We start from the raw sequence: 14,059 nt of genomic DNA, 5'->3' as shown, positions 1-14,059 counted from the left end.
GGGTGTGGCCCCATTGAGTTATAATAACAATATGGTTACAGCGGATACAGAAAAGGCAGATGTGCTTAACCAGTTCTTTTCTTCTGTGTATACAGTAGAGGAGCCAGTGGGCCAAGTCTCACCCAATAGCTTCACTGTTGCCTCAGCTCCAACTACACAGTGGTTGGCACAGGATATGGTGCTTAAAGGGTTACACACGATAAATGTAAACAAGGCACCTGGGCCAGATGGAATACACCCTCGGGTACTGAGAGAGCTAGGGGCAGAATTGCAGTGGCCCTTGTTTCTGATATTCTCAGACTCTCTTTCATCAGGTATGGTACCTAGTGATTGGAAGAAGGCGAATGTCACTCCCATATTTAAAAAGGGAATAAGATCTCAGCCTGGCAATTATAGGCCTGTAAGTTTGACATCCGTGGTGGGCAAGTTATTTGAAGGCTTGTTAAGGGATCACATTCAAAATTATGTAGTGGAGAATGGCATTATGAGCAGTAATCAGCATGGCTTTATGAAGGACAGGTCATGTCAGACCAATTTAATTGCTTTTTATGATGAGGTAAGTAAGAAGCTGGACAGTGGGGATGCAGTAGATATAATCTATTTGGATTTTGCCAAAGCATTTGATACCGTTCCCCACAAACGACTGCTTTCTAAGCTAAGGTCTATTGGTCTTAGTGAAGTCGTTTGCACATGGATAGAAAACTGGCTACAGGATCGGGTACAGAGGGTGGTTGTTAATGGCACATTCTCTACTTGGAGTAAGGTTCTCAGTGGGGTCCCTCAGGGTTCTGTACTGGGTCCACTTTTGTTTAATTTGTTCATAAATGACTTAGGGGAGGGTATTATGAGTAATGTATCAGTGTTTGCAGATGACACAAAACTCTGCAGACCAGTCAATTCTATCCAGGATGTGACATCCCTGCAGCAGGATCTTGACCAACTGGCAATCTGGGCAGCTAAGTGGCAGATGAGATTTAATGTGGATAAATGTAAGGTCATGCACCTGGGATGTAAAAATATGCAAGCCCCGTATAACCTTAATGGGACTGCACTAGGCAAATCCATAATGGAGAAGGATCTTGGAGTCCTTGTAGATAATAAACTTGGCTGTAGCAAGCAATGCCAGGCAGCAGCTGCAAGGGCAAACAAGGTTCTGAGCTGTATTAAAAGGGGTATAGATTCACGGGAGGAGGGGGTTATTCTTCCCCTTTACAGAGCACTGGTAAGGCCCCATCTAGAATATGCTGTTCAGTTTTGGTCTCCAGTGCTCAAACGGGACATTATTGAGCTAGAGAGGGTCCAGAGAAGGGCAACTAAGCTGGTAAAGGGTATGGAAAGTCTCGGTTATGAAGAAAGACTGGCCAAGTTGGGTCTGTTTACACTGGAGAAGAGGCGCTTAAGAGGTGACATGATAACTATGTATAAATATATAAGGGGATCATATAATAACCTCTCTAATGTTTTATTTACCAGTAGGTCCTTCCAACGGACACGAGGGCACCCACTCCGTTTAGAAGAAGGGAGGTTCCATTTAAATATTCGGAAAGGATTTTTTACAGTGAGAGCTGTGAAGTTGTGGAATTCCCTCCCCGAATCAGTCGTACTGGCTGATACATTATATAGCTTTAAGAAGGGGCTGGATGGATTCTTAGCAAGTGAGGGAATACAGGGTTATGGGAGATAGCTCTTAGTACAAGTTGATACAGGGACTGGTCCGATTGCCATCTTGGAGTCAGGAAGGAATTTTTTCCCCTCTGAGGCAAATTAGAGAGGCTTCAGATGGGGTTTTTTGCCTTCCTCTGGATCAACTTGTAGTTAGGCAGGTTAGGTATAGGCATTATGGTTGAACTTGATGGACGTATGTCTTTTTTCAACCCAACTTACTATGTTACTATGTTACTATGTATATTGCCTGTTTTGTATGTAAATCTGTATATCCAATGTATATACCTATTTATGGTACATCACTTTAGAATATGTTATCAATTCATAAATATGTGATAATATTAAATGTCTGACTCAGGACAGTTCCTTGCTAAGCTAAATTGACTAACAAACCACTACAATCTCTAATATTTATTTAATAACTGTCTACTGAACAGGTGAAACTAATGCTATCACTTCTTGCTCATGGCACCTCCCATATGCTTAAAGGAGAAGGAAAGGCTAAGTCTCTTGGGGGTGCCAAAATGTTAGCCACCCCCAAGTGACTTTAATTGCTTACCTTGTACCCCGGGCTGGTGCCCCTGTTAAGAGAAAACCACACCGGCCTAGGGTAGCTGCGAGCATTTCCTCTTCTTTGTTGCGCATGCGCAGTAGAGTGAAAAAACGAATTTTAACAAAAAAGTCGTCTTTTCACTCTAGTGCACATGCGCTGGCCCGGGGATTTTGCCGGCAGAAGAAACATGGAATAAGGAAGCGCTTGCTGCAGGTTTTTACATCTGAGCAAGGCAGGACATATCAACCATATTATCTTGAATTCTACAAAAATGATTTTACGTATGGCACTTAACAATCATGAAACTTAATAAGGTCTCTAGAACGTACTCCTCCTCTTGCTGGGGAGGATGTGGGCACCTTGCTACATGTGTAATGATCTTTCCCACACGCCTATCATCTATAGCAGCAAGTGTTCAGAATGATAACTGAAGATCTTCATCTCAATATCCGTAGAACACCTGAAACATTCTTATTACTAATTCTGTCAGACCATACAGCGCTGCGTACATAAGTAGTGCTTTAAAAATAAAGATATACATACATACATACTATATTTCCTAACACAAGAAAAAAATTCCAATAAGTTTTGCAATCTATAGACTCTTGGGCAGTAATGGAGAAAATGGCAGTACAAAATGAAAACAGACTTTTTAAATTATTTGGTCTCACTAGCTTGCATACTAAGAATGTTTTAGAGGCATTGCACTTATTTATTTAGAGCCCCACTTTTGCAGTAATTGTAGTATGTGGACTGGTGACATACCTGGTGAGATGGTAGATATATTATCTGCTGCTGTATATACTCATGTCTCACCAACAGTGCTTACTTTATGGATATCCACAGGACAAGTGAACAGTAAGAGAATAGTTTGCCATATCAAACTTTGATGTTGATTAACATACTTATGCTGCTTTGTTGTATCCACAGTAGATATTAATGCACAATTCTTTAAATTATCATAACCCTTCTAGTATAAAAACATCGATGGTGAAGATTCTTAGAACTGGACATAGACATAGGCAAGGGCGAGTCGCATGTGCCTACTCGGGCAATGACAATGCAGTAGAACAACTTTTCTTCCTGGAAAATAAATATTTATGTGAGGTCCATAATGATGCTTCTGCCAGTAATCCTACTGTGATTATGGTTTCTGAGGATTAACCAACATTTGTTCAGGGCCAAACAAGTTTTGTTCAATGCTGAGAATAAATGCACCTTCTGAAATACCACTGGCCTTACCCAGTTACTTGGAAAGCTAAAATACTCTGGATCCCTGCAATAAAAGGCCAGTTTATCAGTTATTGTTATTAAACAAAGTCTGGTATAAAGTACATCCTCTGAAATATAAACATTTACCACCATATATCTTATATAAATTTGTTTAGGTTGTTACCTAGAAGACTAATGTGGAACAACAATTTAATAAAGATGTTATTTCTCAGTGACTCAAAGTAAAGGTATTTGTCTGAAAACAAACAGCTCATTTTGCATTTATTTACTATAATTGACTTTTATAAATTTATCTAATTTTCACAATTGTTAGGATGTATCATTGTAAAACAGATACAGTGGTGTGAAAAACTATTTGCCCCCTTCCTGATTTCTTATTCTTTTGCATGTTTGTCACACTTAAATGTTTCTGCTCATCAAAAACCGTTAACTATTAGTCAAAGATAACATAATTGAACACAAAATGCAGTTTTTAAATGAAGGTTTACGTTATTAAGGGAGAAAAAAAACTCCAAATCTACATGGCCCTGTGTGAAAAAGTGATTGCCCCCCTTGTTAAAAAATAACAACTGTGGTTTATCAATTTCAATTTTCAATTTTCAATTTCAATATCAATTTGTGTAGTCACCCCCAGGCCTGATTACTGCCACACCTGTTTCAATCAAGAAATCACTTAAATAGGAGCTACCTGACACAGAGAAGTAGCCCAAAAGCACCTCAAAAGCTACACATCATGCCAAGATCCAAAGAAATTCAGGAACAAATGAGAACAAAAGTAATTGAGATCTATCAGTCTGGTAAAGGTTATAAAGCCATTTCTAAAGCTTTGGGACTCCAGCGAACCACAGTGAGAGCCATTATCCACAAATGGCAAAAACATGGAACAGTGGTGAACCTTCCCAGGAGTGGCCGGCCGACCAAAATGACCCCAAGAGCGCAGAGACAACTCATCCGAGAGGCCACAAAAGACCCCAGGACAACATCTAAAGAACTGCAGGCCTCACTTGCCTCAATTAAGGTCAATGTTCACCACTCCACCATAAGAAAGAGACTGGGCAAAAACGGCCTGCATGGCAGATTTCCAAGGCGCAAACCACTTTTAAGCAAAAAGAACATTATGGCTCGTCTCAATTTTGCTAAAAAACATCTCAATGATTGCCAAGACTTTTGGGAAAATACCTTGTGGACCGACGAGACAAAAGTTGAACTTTTTGGAAGGTGCGTGTCCCGTTACATCTGGCGTAAAAGTAACACAGCATTTCAGAAAAAGAACATCATACCAACAGTAAAATATGGTGGCGGTAGTGTGATGGTCTGGGGTTGTTTTGCTGCTTCAGGACCTGGAAGGCTTGCTGTGATAGATGGAACCATGAATTCTACTGTCTACCAAAAAATCCTGAAGGAGAATGTCCGGCCATCTGTTCGTCAACTCAAGCTGAAGCGATCTTGGGTGCTGCAGCAGGACAATGACCCAAAACACACCAGCAAATCCACCTCTGAATGGCTGAAGAAAAACAAAATGAAGACTTTGGAGTGGCCTAGTCAAAGTCCTGACCTGAATCCTATTGAGATGTTGTGGCATGACCTTAAAAAGGCGGTTCATGCTAGAAAACCCTCAAATAAAGCTGAATTACAACAATTCTGCAAATAGTTACATGTGTTTGATGATCAGAAACATTTTGTGTGACAAACATGCAAAAGAATAAGAAATCAGGAAGGGGGCAAATAGTTTTTCACACCACTGTATTTCTGTTCTGAAACCTTGTCCTGTCCTGTATGTACAGGGTAAATACAGATATGCATAAATTCAAATTTATTTTATCAGGATTTGCTACCATCATTGAATCTACTGGCTGATCACTGCTATGTTTGCTAAATAATGTTTTCAATGGCTTAAAGAGCTTTCCAGAAGGAACCAAATGATTAATTATAATTGTCAAGAGCATAAAGTCTAAGATGCAGGATGCAAAACACCTTAAAGGCACAAGCATTCTCAAATGGCAGACTATATGCAATAATGATGTTTTGGTAGAAACTGGAGGATGGAACAAATTATCATGGCATGTCTATTGATTTCTAAAATGGTCAAACAATGGTAAGGTTGAAATGATCATTGATTCTGTTACAGAAAGACTCATTCTAGTAGAAGCTTTAATGTTGTGCCGTTTATTTGCAGATCTGAGCATTAAGAATAAAAAACAGGTATTTGTATTTAAAAGCAAACCAGTATGTTAAAAAGTGGTTTACTAAGCTCAAAAGCTTGTTTCAAGGCAGAGTACTAGCCTAGTCCTTTTAAAATAGCCCTGTGCAACTTATGTTCTTGCGTTTCCTAATTAGGAGACCTTATAGTTAAATAAAGTGCCCAATGTAGCATGGTTACAATAACAGGGGGCAGGCAGTTTCAGCATAGCTGAAAAACCACCCATATGGCTTCAGCAGAAATAGGACATATGTTGGTTATATGATCTTTTTGCACACTCTGATTCACATCAGTATAGTAGTAAGTTTTTTTCACGGGAATCTTTAGTCTAGAGTGGTCTAGAGACATCCACAAGTCATTATTTTTATTCACTTTATACATATGTGATTTTACCATCTGGCTTTAAAATGCATTAAATAATAATATTGTGGGCTTTTGAGGCTTGGTATGCCATTCCCTCAAGTACATACATACACTACTGCAATTCACCTTTAACCAAAACTGCATGAATGCCACAGGGACCCTAGTTGGGGAAAAAATGTTACCAATATAGAAATATTATCAATACCATATCCAAGTTTGGCCCAGGACTCTAGCTCTGTATTTTTCTTTAGTACTTGTACAAGAGTGGCTAAAATGTTATTAGTTATGCTGTTAAATTGAAAACAGGATATTTGTTATTTTCTGTTATTTCCCCTAAGTTCAGCAATTTTCTGAATTTCAGAATCATACAGTATGTTCCTGAAGCATTCAGGCCCTGCATAATGTTAAATGGGATTGATGTAAAACATATCCAGGTTAAATATATTTTATTCATATTTTCTGTGATTGACTGAGTGAATTTATCAGCTGTTACGTAAACTGGTTCAGTTTTCTGTATACAAAAAATATAACTTTGTTTTGAAATGAGCAAGAGGCTTGTGTAATCGTTTCTGTATTGTTTATAAGAGTGGAAAAACAATCTGCTTGCACTTATTCCAAATGCCCCTGGCTTAATGCAACCATTGAATACAGCATGTTGAGTAAGCAGTAGGATCAATTGCATAAAGAAAATAATCCTTAAAATAAACAGAAAATGTCCACAGCTGTTTCCTATCAAGTCCTTCCAAAAATGCAAATTTTCTGAAAACTTGTTTAGCTATGATAAAGGTTAATTTAATTTCAAACTCTTATCACTGGAAAACCTGATAGTCCAAGAGTACCGTTGTTATGAAGGAGCATGCAGCAGCGCCTCGCCAGTCGCTGGGATACAGCAAATGGGGAGGTGTTCTTGGAACGTTGAACGTAAGAGACGTGTCAGGGCGTGACATTCTGTTTGGAAAGACCCACATACCATAGCAAGGGAACAGCCAACAAAATTCCTTTAGTTTTAGAAATACATTTGAACGGAGTTCTTTTCCTGAATTACACTTTCTCCTTCTGACTTTATTTATTTCCCTTCTTTTCTTTCTCAGTTAAACCTATTATGCATTTGCTGTATGAATGGCTAAAGCCTGAAATGAGCTTAGGGTGATTGGCTTCTCTTTCTTTTGTATTTCTCTATAACTACAGCTTCTGCATTTCTTGGATATGTGATGTTTCAGGGTTGCTCTCTCCAGCAACTTTTATGTCCTTGATGTGGCAAGAGGCAATTTGGCCTTGAGCTTGTTTTGTTTATTCATGCTGTTTCTCATTCCCAGGGAGACCACTTGCCAGTTGGAAAACATAATCCAATGGAACTTGATCTTGTCAGAATGTTGCCTTTGAAGATAAAATGCCCAATTCTTAGGTCCCTTAGGGAATAGTTTTAGCAACCAAATAAAAATATGATTCCAAACAACTGAGTGAGGGCATATTACTATTATTATCACAGTTATGGTTACTGTTTGTACTCTGTTTCTACCTTATTTCTATACCTTCTTAACCCTTTTCCCCTATTTTTTCCTTCTATCCATACCACAACTCTTTCAATCTCACAATAATCAGGCTTGTCTGTGTGTACTCTGTTATGAGCACTAAGTGGAGTAAAATTCATCTATTTGGGATGTATTTATTCATAAGTATGCTGTGGTGATTTTTGGAAAACAATAAAAACAAAATACAAATAACAAAAAAAACCCAAATACAAATAAGGGGATTGATTAGTGGTCATTACCTCACTTGTGTGCAAGTGGATATATTTTTAAAATGGCTTTCAGTTGCCAAGCCAGCTTAGGTTGTTCTTACTATTTACTGGTAATATTTTTCAAAGGTTGGAATTTCACTGCTTGGTCGTTTATCTTGAGAAAGGCATCTTCTGTCAAAGCATCGATCTCACAGGCTGCATATGGGAGATAACTCCAAAACCCATGTTTAATAGAATGATATATTTTATACTTAATGCCAATTTCTTACAAAGAAAGATAGTAAATATAGGTTGGATAATATTCTTTGGAAAAAAATAGTGACAGCCCTGTACTGTGGAGCAATGAGGAGACTGTTGGCTCCTGCCTCCATCTGTGGCTTTTTTCCTTTTATTTGCACTTGTTATTGTGATATAATAATAATGCTACTTTTTATTTAGAGATCATTCTTGGTGAGTAGATAATCTTGTTATGTAGGATATCCTTTTATGCATCTGTAGGTGTGCTTGTTTGGTTAAAAAAAAAAAATAACACTTTCTTCTTTCGTAGAGAAACCTTATAATTTAACACTGATGACTGCACTGAGGGCTTTCAGTAGGCAAAAGGCTTTTTCTGCGGCAATACTATCTCATTTCTTGGGGATTCAGAGTTTTTGTTTGTGAGTGTGTGTTTCTTCATTGAACAACAGTAGCAAATGCTCATAATATAATATTACTGATAACTACTGGCATGACTGATGACTACAATTATGAAAGGCCAGTGCTCCTCCCCAAATATTGTAGAACCCCCAAATTACTAAAGCATGTAATTACAGACAGGAGTACAAATTGGAAGTGGACCTGTACTAAAACAATTACTTTTGTCTTATTTTTATTAACGTGTTTTTTTTTATTTATTTAATTCTGCTGCACAGTTATACCTCAGATAACCCACGTTCATTGTTAACTGGGACTGCTGGAAGGTGTAGTGAAACAATTGCTGGGAGCCATAGGCTGGTTATTCTCTATTGTAGAGTAAAAATAATCTTATTCTCATCTTTATGTTTTAAATCCACTTGCCTTGGCAGCGTATTCTACATTCCTTCAGACCACACAGTGTTATTTCTTTGTTCATTCTTGGCAGTAATAGCCTGAGCAGTTGAAATATTTATTCTGGAGATTCTACTTGGCAATAGCTGATGTTTATAAAAAAAATAAAAATAATAAAAAAAGGTTTAGTAAGATATTATCAGCCATCTTTAATTAAAAATACATATTTTCAGCTTCTCTTAATTTTTTGAAAGTAGGAATCATTTGCTCCTCTTTATCTTAAGCAAATGCTCTGTGTTGTTGGAACAGTTTTTGAGGCTCTATTTGCTTAGCTGTTGACCTAAGAATTTTTGTAAAAAGAAGCAAAATTTTTTAATTCTTAAGTATATTTAACAAATTTGTAAATCTTAATAAAAATTAAAAATTTTGATCAGGATGTAGAATTTAACATTATGTGGCATTAAAACCTTTTCTGCTTTACGTAAGACTGCATGCACTTTTGCAGTTGTCCCTTTTTATTCAAACATAGTGCAAGAACCATGATCTATAACCTTGCATTTTAATTTTTGGTTAATTAAGCTTATAACTTTGCTGTGTGTGCCCATTGCGCCATATTTTATAGGTGAATGCGTGGTACATTATCTTAACCTGTATTGGCAGTTATTCACTTATATAAGTGGAGGTTATATGATAAAAGATGCTTGAGGACTAGTAACTAGGGATGAGCGACGATAAAATTTATTTGACGCAGACGTCACTTTCTTTGACGCATGTGTCATCCCTACTAGTAACACTTAAGGGCTCTGGCACATGGGGAGATTAGTCGCCCGCGACAAATCTCCCTTGTCACGGGCGACTTATCTCCCCGAACTACCATCCCACCGGTGAAAATGTAAGTCGCCGGTGGGATGGCACACGCTGCACAGGCGAGGCAACTTTGGCGATTTGCCGGAATCGCCTGCGCAGCCTGTGCCATCCCACCGGCGACTTTTCATTTTCACTGGTGGGATGGTAGTTCAGGGAGATTAGTTGCCCGTGACAAGGGAGATTTGTCGCAGGCGACTAATCTCCCCGTGTGCCAGAGCCTTAAGATATTGTTTTTTAAATGCATGAGCAGTAAATGCTACCTATTTATTGACTTTTATTGGTTACCAGACCCGAAGTGAACTTTATTCCTTCTCTTGAATGGGACTGCCAATTTTGTTGAAAAATGTGCATTTTTCTAAGGCACACATGTATGGTGTTAATATATAGAGTTTACACCTTTTTTCATTTGGTTCAGTGTTTCATGTTCAGTACATTATTTATTATCTCTTTTTATAGCACTAACACTTTTAGTAGTGTATTACAGAGATATACATCATTTACATCAGTCCATGCACCCTTTTTAAGAGTTCCACATTTTGAAAAAGTGTGTTCTACAGTAAACCAAAAATGGATCTTATTTTTCTGGGAGTTGCTTTGTTTCAGACTTAAATCAGCATTTTTATCTGCAGCCCTATAGGAGAAAATATCCCTAGTAGTTTAATGTGATTAAAAAGTGGTTCTGGAATCAACATTCTTTTAATTGCAGTTTATTTAAATGAAGCCTTTTTCTAGAAATGATATCCATCAGCTGAAGAATATTTGTTATATTTATTTTGAGAAACATTGTAGGATGTGTTAGTATATCTATTAATACTGAACCCAAGCTTTCAGTTAAAGTTTTTTATTGCAGAGTAAGCCTATACTGCTAGTACATCTGCATATAAATAAGAACTCCTTTCTGTTTATATTTTTAAAGTTAAATTATTAAATAACTGTTTGGCTTTTCAAGCTAATGACTTGGTAAAAAAAAATATAGATTGTTTTTTCCAAGGTGGTTTGGGATTCCCCAGTTTTAACAGGTATTCCCAAGCCGCACATCTTAACTTTGCTCAACGTATTTTATCACCAGTTAATCAACCCCAATGAGTCCTCCAGGATGGAGAACTTTCAACACTGCCAGTCCTACAGCTGGAACAAATTGCGTGGATCCTACCAAAACTGCGACCTAAAACATGTGCTATTTCTCACTTGACAGGCCACCTTTAAAATCTGGGATATGACAATACATGCTGAGTCACTAGCTTTAGGTTTTCATCCTAATCTACCACTTACAGCTCTAAATGGACTAATTCCAAACTTCAACCCTTCAGCTTGGTCACAAATGGGAATTGTGACATTAGCAAACGTGTTTCATGACAACAATTTACTATCGTTTGCGGAATTACGCTAAAAGTGTGAAAGTACCCATCTCAGATTTCTTATCATACCTTCTATCAACTATCAAGCTGTTATTGAAGACCCACCATAGACAAAATGGAACAATTTTGGGTCCCAACTCAGAAAATATCAATACATACTCCTTCAATTCAGTAGTGATGCTCTAGGGCATTTTGATACATGCACTATTCATATTTAAAAAAAAGTATATATCCCCCTTTAAATGTGGCAATACTTTACTATGTCTTTATTTATTTACAACTTACTGCAATAGAATAATTTACATGTACACAATAGCTATCCTTTGTTAATATTAGTTCTTGGGGGAGTCTGATTTAATTAATCAATATTTCTTATGTTGTATTTGGTGTTTTGGTATCAGCTTAAAAATGAGGACTTGTAAATCATTATGACATGAAAGATGTTTATGAATTAAGTACCAGAGAAAATTACATTTTCTCCCTCTTGAGGCCAGGCCTTGTGAGAGGGTTTACTATAGCTGCATACAGTACATAATTAGCCGTTATTTTTCTTGTTTTAGGTAGTATATATATTTAGGTAGTTCAGGTTTCCTATCAGAAACTCTGAATTAAAGGAAGGCCATCTCCAACTATTTTAAGCAAATAATTGTAATTTTTCAAAATGATTTCCTTTTTCTCTGAAATAATAAAACAGTATCTTGTACTTGATGGTAATTAAGCTGCACAAATCCATATTGGTGGCAATGCAGTCCTGCTGGGAGTAATTTTTTAAATCAGTCTAAGTGGACTTAAGGTTTAAAATCCAAATTATGAAAACCCCCGGACCCAAGGATTCTGGATAATAGATCCTATACTTCACAAAAGGAGAATTGTATGTACAAAATGTAAATACTGAGTACAATATAGTACATATCGTATAAGTTGAATCTTTTCTATTCAGTCAGATAGTTCAAATGCCAAAATGTCCATCTGAATGTCTAACATAGAATGCAAATGGTTGAGGAGGCTGAAGAATATGTTTTGATTTTTTTTTAGGAGCCAGGATACTGGGTAAAGGTTCATCACCTAGAATACCAAGATGGAGGGATCTTAGACCCTGATGATATTGTGGCGGATGTTGTTGAAGACAAGGATAAGGTAAAATACATTGCTATCCTATTGTTTTATAGAACATATTTGGCTTGTTATTTATTGTATTTAGTTTGATAAATAGACCTGTTCAACATGTTTGAATAATGTAATTGATCTTTATTAAGGTAATTTGGTTGCAATTTAACTGCAGATACTATAAGCCTAAAAAAAATATAAAACCAACAGTAATATACTGTTTGTAACCAAATTTATCCAAAAGTAGCAAAATGCAGTATAATGGGGGGCACCCACGTATAAAGACCATCCAAATATATATGGCAATTGCCACTAAGTGGATAAATAAATAATCATTATTTTCTTTTCTCTGGTTTGATGGTTACTAAGCGTTATAAATTCATTTTGGTGGCAAAACAATCCTATTGGAGTATGTTGATGCAAATGACAGAAAAAAACCTTTATGCAGCAAACCTCAGGTGCCAAGTAATCTAGATAATAGAGTCATACCTCCTACTAAATAACAGCATATTCTGAAATTAGGAAAACATAAATACGCAATTGTTTTCAGTAGGGAGGACATATCCAGAAACCAGGGCAATAGTAAAATAGAGCTGGAGCAGAAAATATTTTGTTGCCATCTAGTGGAACAAAGTTTAAGAAAGTGTGTTGAGTCAAAGTGATTGTAGGACAAGATGGATGTAAGCAGATGGACTGGCTTAGTAGTCTACTGAACATAGTTTCTCTTTTATTAAGTCTTTATTCAGTGGCTGTTTTTGAACAACGCTGTAAATGTTTGTGGTTGTAATGAAAATATAGTCTGTGATTATGAATAAATACAGAGCTTTCAAAGAGTTAAGTGCCAATACATTCTGTCACAGGCTGGGATACTGTGACATGTTTAAGAAGACATGTTTGTATGTCCAATGAAGCTCCTTTACCAGAACAGATTCATTAACTCACAGATTTTAGCTTTTGGAGTTTTGTTTGTATAAATAAAATTATAAGTAAATTACATTTTTTTCCTCTTAATTATTTTCAGTGATAACAAAAGCAGGCTTTATTATTTTTATTTATCTAGTACTGGAATGTTATGCAGTGATTGCTTTTATTATTAGTTAATATTAACTGTGGGGTTGTTGCTATGGTTTACTGGGTCTCCCTCAAACTTTTTCATATTTATTGAATTACCCTGTATGTACCTATATGTACACATTTGAGAAGTTTGGATTCAGGAATCTTCTCTGAGCTTCAGTGAGTCGGAACTTAGAGTAGAGATATGGGAATTATAGATTATCAGTATTTTACATTCATGTTTTCATTAGGCAATGCCAAGGGAGAAAAAAAGGAGGTACAGCAATTTTAACAACTAATATGTTTCTCACTTAACCTTACTGATAGCTGTGATTCATTAGCAGTAGTTAAGCCCCAGCCTTTAGATTAACACAAGATTTTAGGGTTTTTGTCGGGTTTTTTTTTTTGCATTTATTACATTTATTTTGCCTATGAGATCAATACATTGTACTGGCTGCACATAAGAGGTTTGATACTAACAATAAGTGATGAGTGAAATTTTTTGCCAGGTTTCACCACAAAAAAAAAGAAAAAAAATATGCCCAAAGATTCCAATAGTTGCAAAACAAAGTTGGTTTCTATATAAGGGAGCCACTTTTAGCAGCTGCCTTCAAGCAAACATCCATGCACAAGGAAATCTAAAACTTTAGTTCCCCTTTACAATGAAGTTTATAAATGTCAGTTGATATAAAAGTGTATCTGTGTTTTCAAGCAGTCACTTAATTCATGACTTTCAACAAACAACAGGAATTTAATAGTGTATTGGTTTTTAAATCGACTAGACTTTAAAAACAAATGTAGAATGTGCTCTGGTGTAAATGTATATTTAACTGATAAACATAAAAGTCTCTGTGAAATAAAGCACAGATAAATCATTGCGCTTGTGTATTTTT

General features: G+C 36.6%; 1 protein-coding gene across 5 annotated transcripts in view; it reads left to right on the top strand.

The window, feature by feature from the left end:
* pard3b (par-3 family cell polarity regulator beta) overlaps positions 1 to 14,059 on the top strand; it is a 673,678-nt gene that overhangs the window by 37,745 nt on the left and 621,874 nt on the right. For all 5 annotated transcript variants that reach the window (XM_031893388.1, XM_031893387.1, XM_002936393.5 and 2 more), the window contains exon 2: positions 12,042 to 12,143. In XM_031893388.1, coding sequence (XP_031749248.1) covers positions 12,042 to 12,143 — 102 coding nt within the window. The remainder of the gene's footprint in view (positions 1 to 12,041; positions 12,144 to 14,059) is intronic.

The sequence above is a fragment of the Xenopus tropicalis genome, chromosome 9 (genome assembly GCF_000004195.4).
Source record: "Xenopus tropicalis strain Nigerian chromosome 9, UCB_Xtro_10.0, whole genome shotgun sequence".
In the NCBI taxonomy this organism is placed as follows: Eukaryota; Metazoa; Chordata; class Amphibia; order Anura; family Pipidae; genus Xenopus; species Xenopus tropicalis.
This window is presented reverse-complemented; position numbering and strand designations above follow the sequence as displayed.